General features: G+C 35.3%; 1 protein-coding gene and 2 long non-coding RNA genes across 4 annotated transcripts; 2 read left to right on the top strand and 1 right to left on the bottom strand.

Annotated features, from left to right (window-relative positions):
- Window positions 1–317: 317 nt before the first annotated feature.
- Window positions 318–3,640, top strand: LOC112755196 (uncharacterized). The gene is made up of 6 exons (XM_072219732.1): window positions 318–479; window positions 709–802; window positions 1,124–1,326; window positions 1,444–1,548; window positions 1,671–3,125; window positions 3,315–3,640. The coding sequence occupies exons 2-5, from the start codon at window positions 715–717 to the stop codon at window positions 2,796–2,798; spliced, it is 1,524 nt and encodes a 507-aa protein (XP_072075833.1). The 5' UTR covers window positions 318–479; window positions 709–714; the 3' UTR covers window positions 2,799–3,125; window positions 3,315–3,640.
- A 471-nt stretch (window positions 3,641–4,111) lies between these two features.
- LOC114925458 (uncharacterized) lies at window positions 4,112–7,166 on the bottom strand. The gene is made up of 3 exons (XR_011873762.1): window positions 6,720–7,166; window positions 5,338–5,668; window positions 4,112–4,386 (listed from the first exon to the last, which is right to left on the bottom strand). It is a non-coding gene; the product is annotated as an uncharacterized lncRNA (long non-coding RNA).
- On the top strand, window positions 7,134–11,039 carry LOC112755197 (uncharacterized). 2 transcript variants are annotated; one of them, XR_011873763.1, is made up of 5 exons: window positions 7,134–8,121; window positions 8,534–8,735; window positions 9,103–10,172; window positions 10,385–10,488; window positions 10,683–11,039. It is a non-coding gene; the product is annotated as an uncharacterized lncRNA (long non-coding RNA). The 2 variants fall into 2 exon arrangements; XR_003178943.3 differs by having other exon boundaries at window positions 10,288–10,488.
- The last annotated feature ends 1,952 nt before the right edge of the window (window positions 11,040–12,991 follow it).

Genomic DNA, 12,991 nt, shown 5'->3' with positions numbered 1-12,991 from the left:
TGATGTTGACGAAGGGAGACAATTGTGTGTTTAACTAGTTGGAAATTATGAAATTCAATTTTGTGTGTGGGTGAAATTTAGGATTCAGCAAAATTTTTTATGGAAATAACAAATTCTATTGGGCCGTAGTTCATATACCATTAATTACAAAAAAAAAAATTGATTATAATTGACAAAATATAACCCACCGTTGGATCAAATTTAATAATGATCTAACCGTTGATTTAAGTTTTCACCACAATTGGTGAAAAAACAAGTGAGGACCACCGAATCATTCACCGATATTCTATAAATAAAAGTGGTTAATTTTTATAATCGCACTCCATTTAAAAAAAAAAAAGAAAAAAGAAAAAAGGGGGACAAAAAGAACGAGAAGGTTAAACTAGTTGATGGAATCATCGATGGCTTCTTCTCCTTCTCCTTCTCCTTCTCTTGAAGATTTCAGCACCACTTAATCCTCCGCATCTATCGATTCTCAAGTACGTTCTTTTTCTTTCTCACTAGATTTTTTTTTTAAAATTACTCGATTTTATTAACTTTTTTTTTGCTTGCGCTACTAAATTTCGTTGAGGACTGGGTTTCTTGATAGAGTTACTGCAATTGGAATAAAAAAAGATGTAACTAATTGTAACACTGTTGTTTGGTAGCTTTTTTTTTTTCTGCTATTCGAATTTGGTTACCATTTTCTTAAAAAAAATTTACGTGCAGTTTGAAATGGTGGATTCTGCGTCATCACTTCCATGGCTTTGGGCCATTCAATCTGTTGCAAGCAGCAAACAAATCCACATTTCTATATTACAGGGTATAATGCCACTATTATTCTCTTAAAAGTTTTGATTTTGTTTTGTTTTTCTTGTTTATGTTTCCACTTGAACTGTTTCTTCAGTATAATGATCGTTTTACTGATTTCTTTTTTTTTTCATCTTATTTACTGCTTTTGAATTTTGTCAAGATAATGATGATCTACTTTTGATTATGAAATGATATGAATATAAATTCAAAATGTAAACTGAAACAGCTCACTTGACTTGGCTAGCCATCCCTTATTTTAGGAGCTTCTTTTTGTTTTGGATTCTGAAAATTGCTGATTCATGATTGTGTTTCTTTTCTTTTTGTTCGCCAGCTTTGATTCGTGCGGCCCCTGTTGCGCGAGCTGATTTTTGTGGAAAGACAAGGGAATTGATTGCTCTTAGATGTTTGGAGGAAATTTTCGATTCTGCTCATAGAGTTGGTTGTGATGAAGCTACATCAGCTAGCCTGGATTCAAGAGTTCGGTTTGATTTTTCTAGCAGTTGTGAAGATGTCCTCCAAAAAATACTGGATGAGGTAAAATTGTGTAAAGCAATTTGTTTACTAGTTAATTATTTCGTCGGATATGTTTTATGATGATAGCTTTATCATTATGCTAATTAATGGACTACTTTTTTGGGAAAACAAAATCAGATACCATTACCCAATTTAGAAATGGATGGAGCTAAGCTTTTGAAATGGAATGTTTTCCCATTTATTATGCATAAAAGAGGCACTATCAAATGTGACTTACAGCAGGTGATTCAAAGTTACTTAAGAAAATAAGAATGTTTCTGTTGTTTTCGCTTATGAGTTTAATACACTTTTTCTTTTTTTACCATTCTTATTGGTTGGTGTCCCTTCTTTCTTGTCAAATATAGCTAAAAGAATCAATCGTTGAAGGTACTCATCCATATGCCGATCATTTAAGAGGCATTAGTGGATTGCTACATCAGAATGAGAATACAGTGCATGTCAATGACAATGTACGCGATGATCTTAGGAAAAGAGATAATGGGAATCACAATTATTGCGAAAACATGGAAGCAATAGAGAACCCAATGTTTGCAATTTTAGAGAAGGTGAATGAATCATCGAAAGAGTCTTTACTTGATAAGATTATACCCTGCAAGAGGAACAGGGTTAAGTCGGCTGATGAGCATGTGATGGGATACCAACTCAGAAAGCAAGTTGATATTAGTGAATGTGATGAACTAAATGCAAAGAAGAGTAGATGTAGTTCACTTTTAAATGTTGATTCCGACAAAGAGAAGTCAGTCCCTCCCCATGGAAAACAGGTAATAGAAAATCATACCGACAAGGATGTCCGGGAAAATCTTGGAGTAGTGTCTGAAGAGGGTAGTCATGATCAGCACCTTGCTTCCAATTGGTGTAAATCCAGTAACCAGAATGAAGTCTCTCATGGTGAGCCACAAGCTTCAATCAGTATAAAGCATACATCTGACATTGAATACTGTCAGCAACAAAATGATGAACCAGTTAAAACAAAAGTTCTGCTCACAAACGAAGTTCTTCCTGAAAACGGAGACAATACTGCACATAAGGCACTCAATGTAATTCATGAATTGCAATCTAAAAGAAAAACAGGTGCTCAAGGGAAGGAACCTAATGCTGCAGATGATAAAGCTGGTGAGGCAGTGATGTTAAGTGGTGACGAATATCAGAATGAAAAAATTGGTCTTGCTGCACAAAAGCGCGAATTATTTAGCTCTCGCTGCACTTCTAGACATGATATCTCAACAAGTACTAGGCTGACAGAAAATAATGTTTGTATGAAGTGTAAAGAAGGCGGTAAATTGCTTGTTTGTAGAACAACTACTTGTCCAATTATGGTTCATGAAAGCTGCCTGACTACTTGTCAGATTGATGCAGAAGGAAACTTTTTGTGCCCATTTTGTGTATATTATCAGGCTATTTCAAGATGTGTTGAAGCAAAGAAAAAGGCTTCCTTGGCAAGAAAAGAACTTGCATCTTTTATAAGGATATAAGGTATCATAATCCATAATACAACTTCATGAAGTTAATAGAAAATAACATAGTCCTTGTAGAAAAAAATCATACATATGAGCATATCTGTGATCAAAAGAGTAGAAATTGTGCTACCAGGTTCGTTTCGGTAGACAAATTACGGAGCTCATCTATGCAAGCATCACATCAATAGTTTAAAATTGGAAGAAATCAGCAACAAGCCTATGAATCATGTGCAGATCATCATGCAATTGAAAGAAGGGCTTAAATAAATGACAAGCTAAAAATGTTCCTCTAGTAGAAAAGTGAATATTATGGGCAACAAGAAGAACAATCACTTGTCTTTGGTGAGCATTGTTCATTGGTCCCTTGCTTCCACTGTTCTGTGTTTAGAGCATTCAAATACTTTATTAGATTTGGATGGTTAAACAAGTTGATTCCTCATTTGTATTCTTTCCATCATGAGCCCTGCAGTTGCATGTAATATTTCTACATATGTTCATCTGTTTATTAAGTTGCGTGCTTTCTCTATGCAGGAGGGATTGCTTAAGTTTGGTTGTGACCCAATAATTCCTTGGAAGAAACCTTCTACATTCTGTTCTAATGTATTTGAGAATGATAATTAAGAAGTCAGAAACACACACTACACAAGCTGAAGGATAAAGGGGAAAGCCTGCATAGAACTCGCCCAAAATTGAAATGACCAGGCTGCTTTTATTTTTTGATGGAATAGGCTTAATCTTTTTAATATTAGTATAGTTGTTCATCTTTGTAAGTATAATTCTTTCATTTTTTGTAGCACTCTTCCAAAAGTTGAAAGTTAAATACTTATATATAAATATATTGTAAGGTCCAAGCCTAAGCACTATCTTCGGAAAGCATGATATAAGAAAAGTAGTCTCTATGATTCCCGGAATTGCCATGTTGATTACTGGAAATAAAATTCACTATTTAATCAACATGACAGTTCCAAGAATCGTAGAGACTACTTTTCCCTAAGAATTTGATAAGCGTAGAATGATATTGACGTGGGTATAACTAAAGGCTATTAATTTGGCCCTTATCATCGTCACTCTATTCAGAATATTTCACTTGCTTATATTATGAGTTCGTATGGGACAAACAATAAGTACACCATGGTTACCAAATAATTAAGTTATAAATCTAGTTAACTACTAACATTGCCAAAAGGTACCTAGTTGATAGGACAAACACATTGACTAATCACATGGTCAAATAACTGCTGCACCAAAGTTTTCGCCCATTTATGCTACTGAGCAGCTATAGCATAGAATAATGAATAAGCTCCAAAATAAAATAAAAGGTTCATAAATATACCAATGATGATTTATTTTATAAGAATCGATGTCCTATCAAAAAAAGTTCAACCAAGTTCAATAACTAAAGCTTAAGCTAGTTTCCCACATAACAATGATACAGAAATAATAGCGCTCTTTCTGTACTATATATAATCTCTGGTGTCGCTTATCTCTCCCTTCTCATTTCAAATAACAAGAATTCCGATATGCAAAGCAAGACCTGTGCTGTGCATGCTACAATAAGTCAAAAGCTGTGACAAAACTTGTTCCGGCCTCCATTCCAGGACACCTGCAATATAGTGGTTTTACACAATTTTAGTCATTTATACAAAAGAAGGTCCGTCATTCACAAGAGCACTAATATGCAACATTCTCAGTATAAATACAATACATTCAAATCAAGCGTATTCCTTTGACTTTCACTTCCTTGAAATCTATATCCCAATGTAAACTCGAGACCAAATGAAACAGGCATAAACATGGCAGAAGGGAACTAAAAAGAAGTGAAGTGTCATAGTAATGAACACAATTCATAGTCAACAACAGGGAACAGGCATTATTAGACCCAAAAAGAAAGGGGGAACCATAGATTTGTTAGCAAGTGATAATCTATTCTATGCATAGAATTAGTGATCAGTGCATCAGAATTTAGCATATGACAAACTAGTACTAATGAGAATAGATTCCCATTGATTACTTGAAAAGAAGCTCAGTCACAAACCTATTCTCAAATCAATGTGGGTAAAACTTAAACGGTAATTCACTAATTCAACACCCCCTTATTTTGTGAAAAGCTCACATATACCCCATACTTCTTCAGTTCTTCTAAGTTCTATATGCAGTCCAACATGTGAGCATGGCTGGCAACACCAAAACCAATGGTGGGGGAGGTATGATATGCAAATTGCAAAGTGAGTGAATATACCTATCAGCTATATCACATAGCAATAATACTCCAACAAACGTATATATAAGACACACTATATGTTGATTTAGGGTTAGGGATTAAAAGTAAACACGATACAAAGACAAAGGTGATAAATTTCATCTCTAAGTTACATAACTTTAGCCAAAGGATTCTCTTTCTATCTCTAATATACTACTCAACAAATTATTACAAAGAAAAAAAGAAAGAAAAGTTGATACATAAAGTAAACACTCAGATTAGTGCAAAAAATAGTGCAATTAAGCTGAGCGGCAACAGAAAGGAAAATCGATATGAGGAAACAGGGATAGTAACCTGAAAATTCAAGCAACGGTGAGGGATTGGGGATTTGAAGGTTGGAGAGGTTTGTTGCTGCGATTGTGATCGGAGAAATCTTCGATGTTGTAGATGACGGTGATGTAGAGGGAGCAGCTAGGGCAGCGAGCGATTTCCTCGCCGAGTTTCAAATCGTCCTTGGTGATCTGAAAGAGGTCGCCGCAGGGGCAAGGGTACGTGTACGCCTGAAGCTCCTTGTTCCACTCCATGTCCTCGATCTCAACGTCGTCGTACGACATCGTTTTGTTTCGCCGCTTCTTATTTCTTTGGACTTTCGGAACAATGAACAATTATTCAACAATTATTCAACCTAGTAATTCACAGATTAATTAACAATTATTTACCCCATAAGTTCACAAATTATTCAGCAATTATTGTTAAAAAAAATACCTAGAAGCTTCTTATTTCTTTGGACTTTCGGAACAATGAACAATTATTCAACAATTATTCAACCTAGTAATTCACAGATTAATTAACAATTATTTACCCCATAAGTTCACAAATTATTCAGCAATTATTGTTAAAAAAAATACCTAGAAGCTAGAAGCAAGGTTGCAAGAACCGAACCAGTCAAGTGACCGGTTCAATGGTTCAACCGGTGTGGAACCGTAGTTGAACCGTTTTAATTAAATATATAATAAAATTATTAAAATTTAATATACATGTAGATATTATAGAAACTAAAGCAACTTATTATAAATATTTGTATATTTCAGTGTAAAAGAGACCTACAAATCATAATTAAATCAATTTCTTTTTTCATTCTCAAATTCTCTTTCACTCTCTCTGACTTCTTGCACAACAATAAACTGGTGCTACATAATTCTCCTATCCAGGTTCATCATCTCAAAGCAATTCCTTTACCTCTAATCACAGCCTTGGCAACAACATACACTTCTTGCTTTTGGAGGCCAGAACCCAAAAGATCATATTCAAGAATCACAAAAAAAATTCAGAATAACAAACTTACATAGAAACTCAACCCACCAGCAACAAAGAATTTAGAATCACAAAAAATTTTAACAAAAACTTCTAATCAAGTATTCAACAATAAAAACTCGAATCCAAACACAGAGAACTCAGCATCCAAAATCAGAAAATCCAAAAATAGAAAAACTAAACAAAGAATTCATACTGAGCATCCAAATTAAATTCAGAATCACATCAACAACAACCCCCAACTCAGAACACAAAATTAACAAAATTAACAAGCACTGTTAAAATCAACCATCAACCCCAACTCAGAATTCCATCAACAAAATTAACTCAACAAAAAAAAATTTAACAGAATCATTCAAATTAACCATCAACCATTATTTTAGAAAATCAGCAACACCATAAATTGAAGGAGCAGCGCTTACTGGCAATGAGGGAGGAAGGGAAGTGACGGCCAGGGAGGAAGGAAATTCAGCTCGGACAGAAAGAGAAGGAGTGAGAGGGCTCGAAGACGACGATGACGGAGACTGCGACGCCAACAGCTCCAAGCAGATCTTTGAGAGACGACGACGGCAAGGAGAAGCAACGTATGCAACGATGACGGGAGACGGTGCGGAGCGAAGAGGCAGCAACGGGAAGACTAACGGGAAGCAGAGAAGAAGTGACAGCCAGAAACGATGAGGAGCAGGGCGAGGAGGGGAGAAGCACCGACGACCCACGGTGAGGAGTGGATAGCGGTGATGGTGGCTGGGTGGCGGCTGCTCTTCGTTGGAGTTGGAGGAAGATTGGAAGAGGAATTAGGGATGAGGTGTGGTGAGGTGAGGGACTGAACAAATGGGGCTGGGGCTACGTGGGTTTAGATGTTCAGTAATGGGTTTTCATTTTTTTTTAACGCGTCAAAACGGCGTTGTTTCAGACCAACAATAAAAAACCGGTGCCATTAAAAACCCGACCGGTTCGTTTGGTTCACCGGTTAACCACTGATTCAACCGATTTTTTATAGGACGGTTTTGAGGCTCAACTGGATCGACCAGGTGACTGATTTGCGGTTAAATTGGCCAGTCCGGTCCAGTTTTCAGAACCTTGGTTAGAAGCAATGAAGCATAGAATAGAGCTGACGACAGAGGCAGGAACAGAGCTTGCGACGGAAGAATAGAGATGGCGCCGAGGACTGTGGAAGAGAGCTTCGTGACGGAGGCAGGAGGCTCCACTGCTGAGAGTCTGAGACGTTAGCTGCACGAACAGAAATGAGGGACTGAGTGAGCTTCGAAGCCCGAACTTGCGATGGCATCAAGACCAGTCCGGCGGTTGAACGAAAGGGAGGGACTGATCTCACCGGCGTTGAGAGAAACGGCCAGCTTGAGGGTGATGAGAGGGACGACGGAGGGAGTGTGTGCTACTGCTGATGCACCGTTGGAGATCTGGAGTGAGTGAGGGTTGGTAAGGGTTAGGGAGGTTACTGGTTAGTGAATCATAATGCTAAACGGGTGCGTTTTGGCTTTTTTAGGCAAAATAAGAAAACCGACCGAGTATCAGTTCGGTTCGATGGATCGGTTACTGGCTAGATACTGGTTTGATTTGACAGACCGGTTATTGGCCGGTTCAGCAGTTCAGCTTCGGTTTTCATTTTTTGTGGCTTTAAAATATAACCGAACCGTAATTTTCATCGGTTTGCGGTTCAACCGGTTCGACCGGCAGGTTCGAACCGGTTTTCAGAAAATTGGGTTAAACTAGTTGATGGAATCATCGATGGCTTCTTCTCCTTCTCATTCTCTTTCTCTTGAAGATTTCAGCACCACTTAAACCTCCGCATCTATCGATTCTCAAGTACGTTCTTTTTCTTTCTCACTAGATTTTTTTTTTTTAAATTACTCGATTTTATTAACTTTTTTTTTGCTTGCGCTACTAAATTTCGTTGAGGACTCGGTTTCTTGATACAGTTACTGCAATTGGAATAAAAAAAGATGTAACTAATTGTAACACTTGAACTGTTTCTTCAGTATAATGATAGTTTTACTGATTTCTTTTTTTTTTCTTCATCTTAATTACTGCTTTTGAATTTTGTCAAGACAATGATGATTTACTTTTGATTATGAAATGATATGAATATAAATTCAAAATGTAAACTGAAACAGCTCACTTGACTTGGCTAGCCATCCTTATTTTAGGAGCTTCTTTTTGTTTTGGATTCTGAAAATTGATGATTCATGATTGTGTTTCTTTTCTTTTTGTTCGCCAGCTTTGATTCGTGCGGCCCCTGTTGCGCGAGCTGATTTTTGTGGAAAGACAAGGGAATTGATTGCTCTTAGATGTTTGGAGGAAATTTTCGATTCTGCTCATAGAGTTGGTTGTGATGAAGCTACATCAGCTGGCCTGGATTCAAGAGTTCGGTTGATTTTTCTAGCAGTTGTGAAGATGTCCTCCAAAAAATACTGGATGAGGTAAAATTGTGTAAAGCAATTTGTTTACTAGTTAATTATTTTGTTGGATATGTTTTATGATGATAGCTTTATCATTATGCTAATTAATGGACTATTTCTTTTGGGAAAACAAAATCAGATACCATTACCCAATTTAGAAATGGATTGAGCTAAGCTTTTGAAATGGAATGTTTTCCAATTTATTATGCATAAAAGAGGCACTATCAAATGTGACTTACAGCAGGTGATTCAAAGTTACTTAAGAAAATAAGAATGTGTTTCTGTTGTTTTCGCTTATGAGTTTAATACATTTTTTCTTTTTTTACCATTCTTATTGGTTGGTTTCCCTTCTTTCTTGTCAAATAGCTAAAAGAATCAATCACTGCAGGTACTCATCCATATGCCGATCATTTAAGAGACATTAGTGGATTGCTACATCAGAATGAGAATACAGTGCATGTCAATGACAACGTCCGCGATGATCTTAGGAAAAGAGATAATGGGAATCACAATTATTGTGAAAACATGGGAGCAAAAGAGAACCCAATGTTTGCAATTTTAGAGAAGGTGAATGAATCATCGAAAGAGTCTTTACTTGATAAGATTATACCCAGCAAGAGGAACAGGGCTGAGTCGGCTGATGAGCATGTGATGAGATACCAACTCGGAAAGCAAGTTGATATTAGTGAATGTGATGAAGTAAATGTAAAGAAGAGTAGATGTAATTCACTTTTAAATGTTGATTCCAACAAAGAGAAGTCAGTCCCTCCCCATGGAAAACAGGTAATAGAAAATCATACCGACAAGGATGTCCGGGAAAATCTGGGAGTGGTGTCTGAAGAGGGTAGTCATGATCAGCACCTTGCTTCCATTCGGTGTAAATCCAGTAACCAGAATGAAGTCTCTCATGGTGAGCCACAAGCTTCAATCAGTATGAAGCATACATCTGACATTGAATACTGTCAGCAACAAAAAGATGAACCAGTTAAAACAAAAGTTCTGCTCACAATTCACAAACGAAGTTATTCCTGAAAACGGAGACAATACTGCACATAAGGCACTCAATGTAATTCATGAATTGCAATCTAAAAGAAAAACAGGTGCTCAAGGGAAGGAACCTAATGCTGCAGATGATAAAGCTGGTGGGGCAGTGATATTAAGTGATGCGAATTATTGAGCTCTCACTGCACTTCTGGACATGATATCTCAACAAGTACTAGGCTGGCAGAAAATAATGTTGTATGAAGTGTAAAGAAGGCGGTAAATTGCTTGTTTGTAGAAAAACTACTTGTCCAATTATGGTTCATGAAAGCTGCCTAACTACTTGTCAGATTGATGCAGAAGGAAACTTTTTGTGCCCATTTTGTGTATATTATCAGGCTATTTCAAGATGTGTTGAAGCAAAGAAAAAGGCTTCCTTGGCAAGAAAAGAACTTGCATCTTTTATAAGGATATAAGGTATCATAATCCATAATACAACTTCATGAAGTTAATAGAAAAGAACATAGTCCTTCTAGAAAAAAATTATACATGAGCATATCTGTGATCAAAAGAGTAGAAATTGTGTTACCAGGTTCCGTAGACAAATTACGGAGCTCATCTATGTGAGCATCACATCAATAGTTTTAAAATTGGAAGAAATCAGCAACAAGCCTATGAATCATGTGCAGATCATCATGCAATTGAAAGAAAGGCTTAAATGACAAGCTAAAAATGTTCCTCTAGTAGAAAAGTGAATATTATGGGCAACAAGAAGAACAATCACTTGTCTTTGGTGAGCATTGTTCATTGGTCCCTTGCTTCCACTGTTCTGTGTTTAGAGCATTCAAATACTTTATTAGATTTGGATGGTTAAACAAGTTGATTCCTCATTTGTATTCTTTCCATCATGAGCCCTGCAGTTGCATGTAATATTTCTACTTTACATATGTTCATCTGTTTATTAAGTTGCTTGCTTTCTCTATGCAGGAGGGATTGCTTAAGTTTGGTTGTGACCCAATAATTCCTTGGAAGAAACACACTACACAAGCCGAAGGATAAAGGGAAAAGCCTGCATAGAACTCGCCCAAAATTGAAATGACCAGGCTGCTTTTATTTTTTGATGGAATTGGCTTAATCTTTTAATATTAGTATAGTTGTTCATCTTTGTAAGTATAATTCTTTCATTTTTTGTAGCACTCTTCCAGTAGTTGAAAGTTAAATACTATCTTCTATATATATTGTAAGGTCCAAGCCTAAGCACTATTTTCAGTATTTTGATAATGTCCTTTTTGTTTTTGAGTTTTAGATCCAACTGAAACCAATATATCCTCCTTCCATTGCTTATTTGGTTTGCATTATGTTCTTCTAATTTTGTAGATTTTATTTTAAGATTGCTGATGGTATATTTTATTGATCTATTCCTTAATTAAATATGCAAATGTAATGTGCTTAACACAACTTATCAACATTGACTTCATTAAAATAATTAAATATTTATATTTCTTAAATAATATCAAGAATTGAAGTATTGCAAGTAAAAAGATTAGTTGGTGAAAATTATACTTACACTCTCATAATCAACCTAATCGGTTAAAGTACAATAGAATTCATAGATAGAGACTATATCTCTCTATAAGCAAGTTCTATACTCATAATAAATAAACACCCAAATTAGTCATTAAAAAAAATTCTAGATCAAATAAATTTTCATTATCTGAAAATCCTTTAAAATTAATTTCGTCAGATAGACCAGTTTTTTATTTGTTTTGATGAGAAAATAATTTATTTAAAAGTGATTTCTTTTGAAACCTAATTGTCTTATAATAAAATTTGTTGGTATTTAGAATTTGTCCAACACATTAAAATTTTGATTTAAAGCGACGAGAGACCAATATTTTCATTAAGACTTCAGAGTAAGTCTTAAAAATTTGTTGGAGACTAAAATGTCCGATTTAAAATTCCTTAAAAACCAATTCGGATATTTATTCTTCTATAATTTATTAACTTTCCACAGAATAAGTATCTTGGTCCATATCACAAACTCAAGTATTCCGTTAATTAGAATGCATTGTGAGACTGAGTTGATCAACATTCTGATAGTTAATGCATGATATGTATGAAGAGGAAGAAGAGCAGAACATGGGAATGGGATAAAGGTGAAGTTGAGTCTCGAGAATCAGGCTGTGTATGAGAACACAACATGTGAATATATATAGCTCGTGAGTTGTTTGAGGATCAAATTCAACTCTTATTTATGGAAATAGAATCCAAGAAAGTGTCAAGACACTTCATTCAAACCACTCTCTTTGGATATAATATTGTAATCAATCACCCACCTCAACATCATTCAATTCTTCCTCTTGGATCTTGTATCACACACTACCACCTTCACTTGCCTATTGACATGCATGCTTATTGTGCCCTCTAATATCACCATTTTCATAATTACTTAGCGTTTGTTTTGAGGTACTGAGATAGAGACTGTGAGACTGAAACTCAGTATCATGTTTGTTGGTTTAAAGACTGGTATTAAATTTTCTGTCTCTGTCCTTAAAATTTCAGTATTTCAGTACCTCCAGAAAGTAGGGACATAGGAGACTAAGATTTTTAGAGATGGAGACTGAAATTTTAATAACATTTTATACCTAAAATATCCTTATTTCAATTAATTAATTCCAATTTTACTTTTTATACAAATTAAATTAGAATTTTATTCTTGTTTTAATTTATGTCTCCTACTTTACACCAAACAGAATACTGAGATTTATTTCAATCTCTATCTCTCAGTCTCTATCAGTCTCAGTCTTTCAGTCTCTGTCTCTCAACCAAACGCTAGATGTTACTAGTTTAACTAACACTTTGGTTTAAAGAAAAAAAAAATTGCTGAAATACTCTTAATACTATTCTCAAATAGAGTTATGAGTTATTATCTCTATTAAAATAGGGAAAATATTTTAGGATATTTAAATATTTTCATCAGTCTATTTATTTTTTTCTCTTTTTTATTTATTGAACGGGCCATCGTGGCAAAGTGGCAATGCTATCCAAGCTCCACATAATGCTGGACCCGTGACTGCCAAAACAAAAATTGATAATTTGATATCATAAAAGACAAAATTTATCTTACTCTTAATATTTTCTGCCGTGGCATTGTTTCATTACACTCATTTTTAGAGTTCTCCTATATATGTTAAACATGGAATTAAAAAAAATTACTATATTAATTTACCTCATGCTGTTTACCTTTTGAATTTTTAAAATATGCTATTTAAACTAAGTTGGGTTGATCTAGTAAT

This window comes from Arachis hypogaea, chromosome 16 (genome assembly GCF_003086295.3).
Source record: "Arachis hypogaea cultivar Tifrunner chromosome 16, arahy.Tifrunner.gnm2.J5K5, whole genome shotgun sequence".
Lineage (NCBI taxonomy): Eukaryota > Viridiplantae > Streptophyta > Magnoliopsida > Fabales > Fabaceae > Arachis > Arachis hypogaea.
The sequence above is the reverse complement of the archived record's forward strand: the minus strand, read 5'-3'. Positions and strand labels throughout refer to the sequence as shown.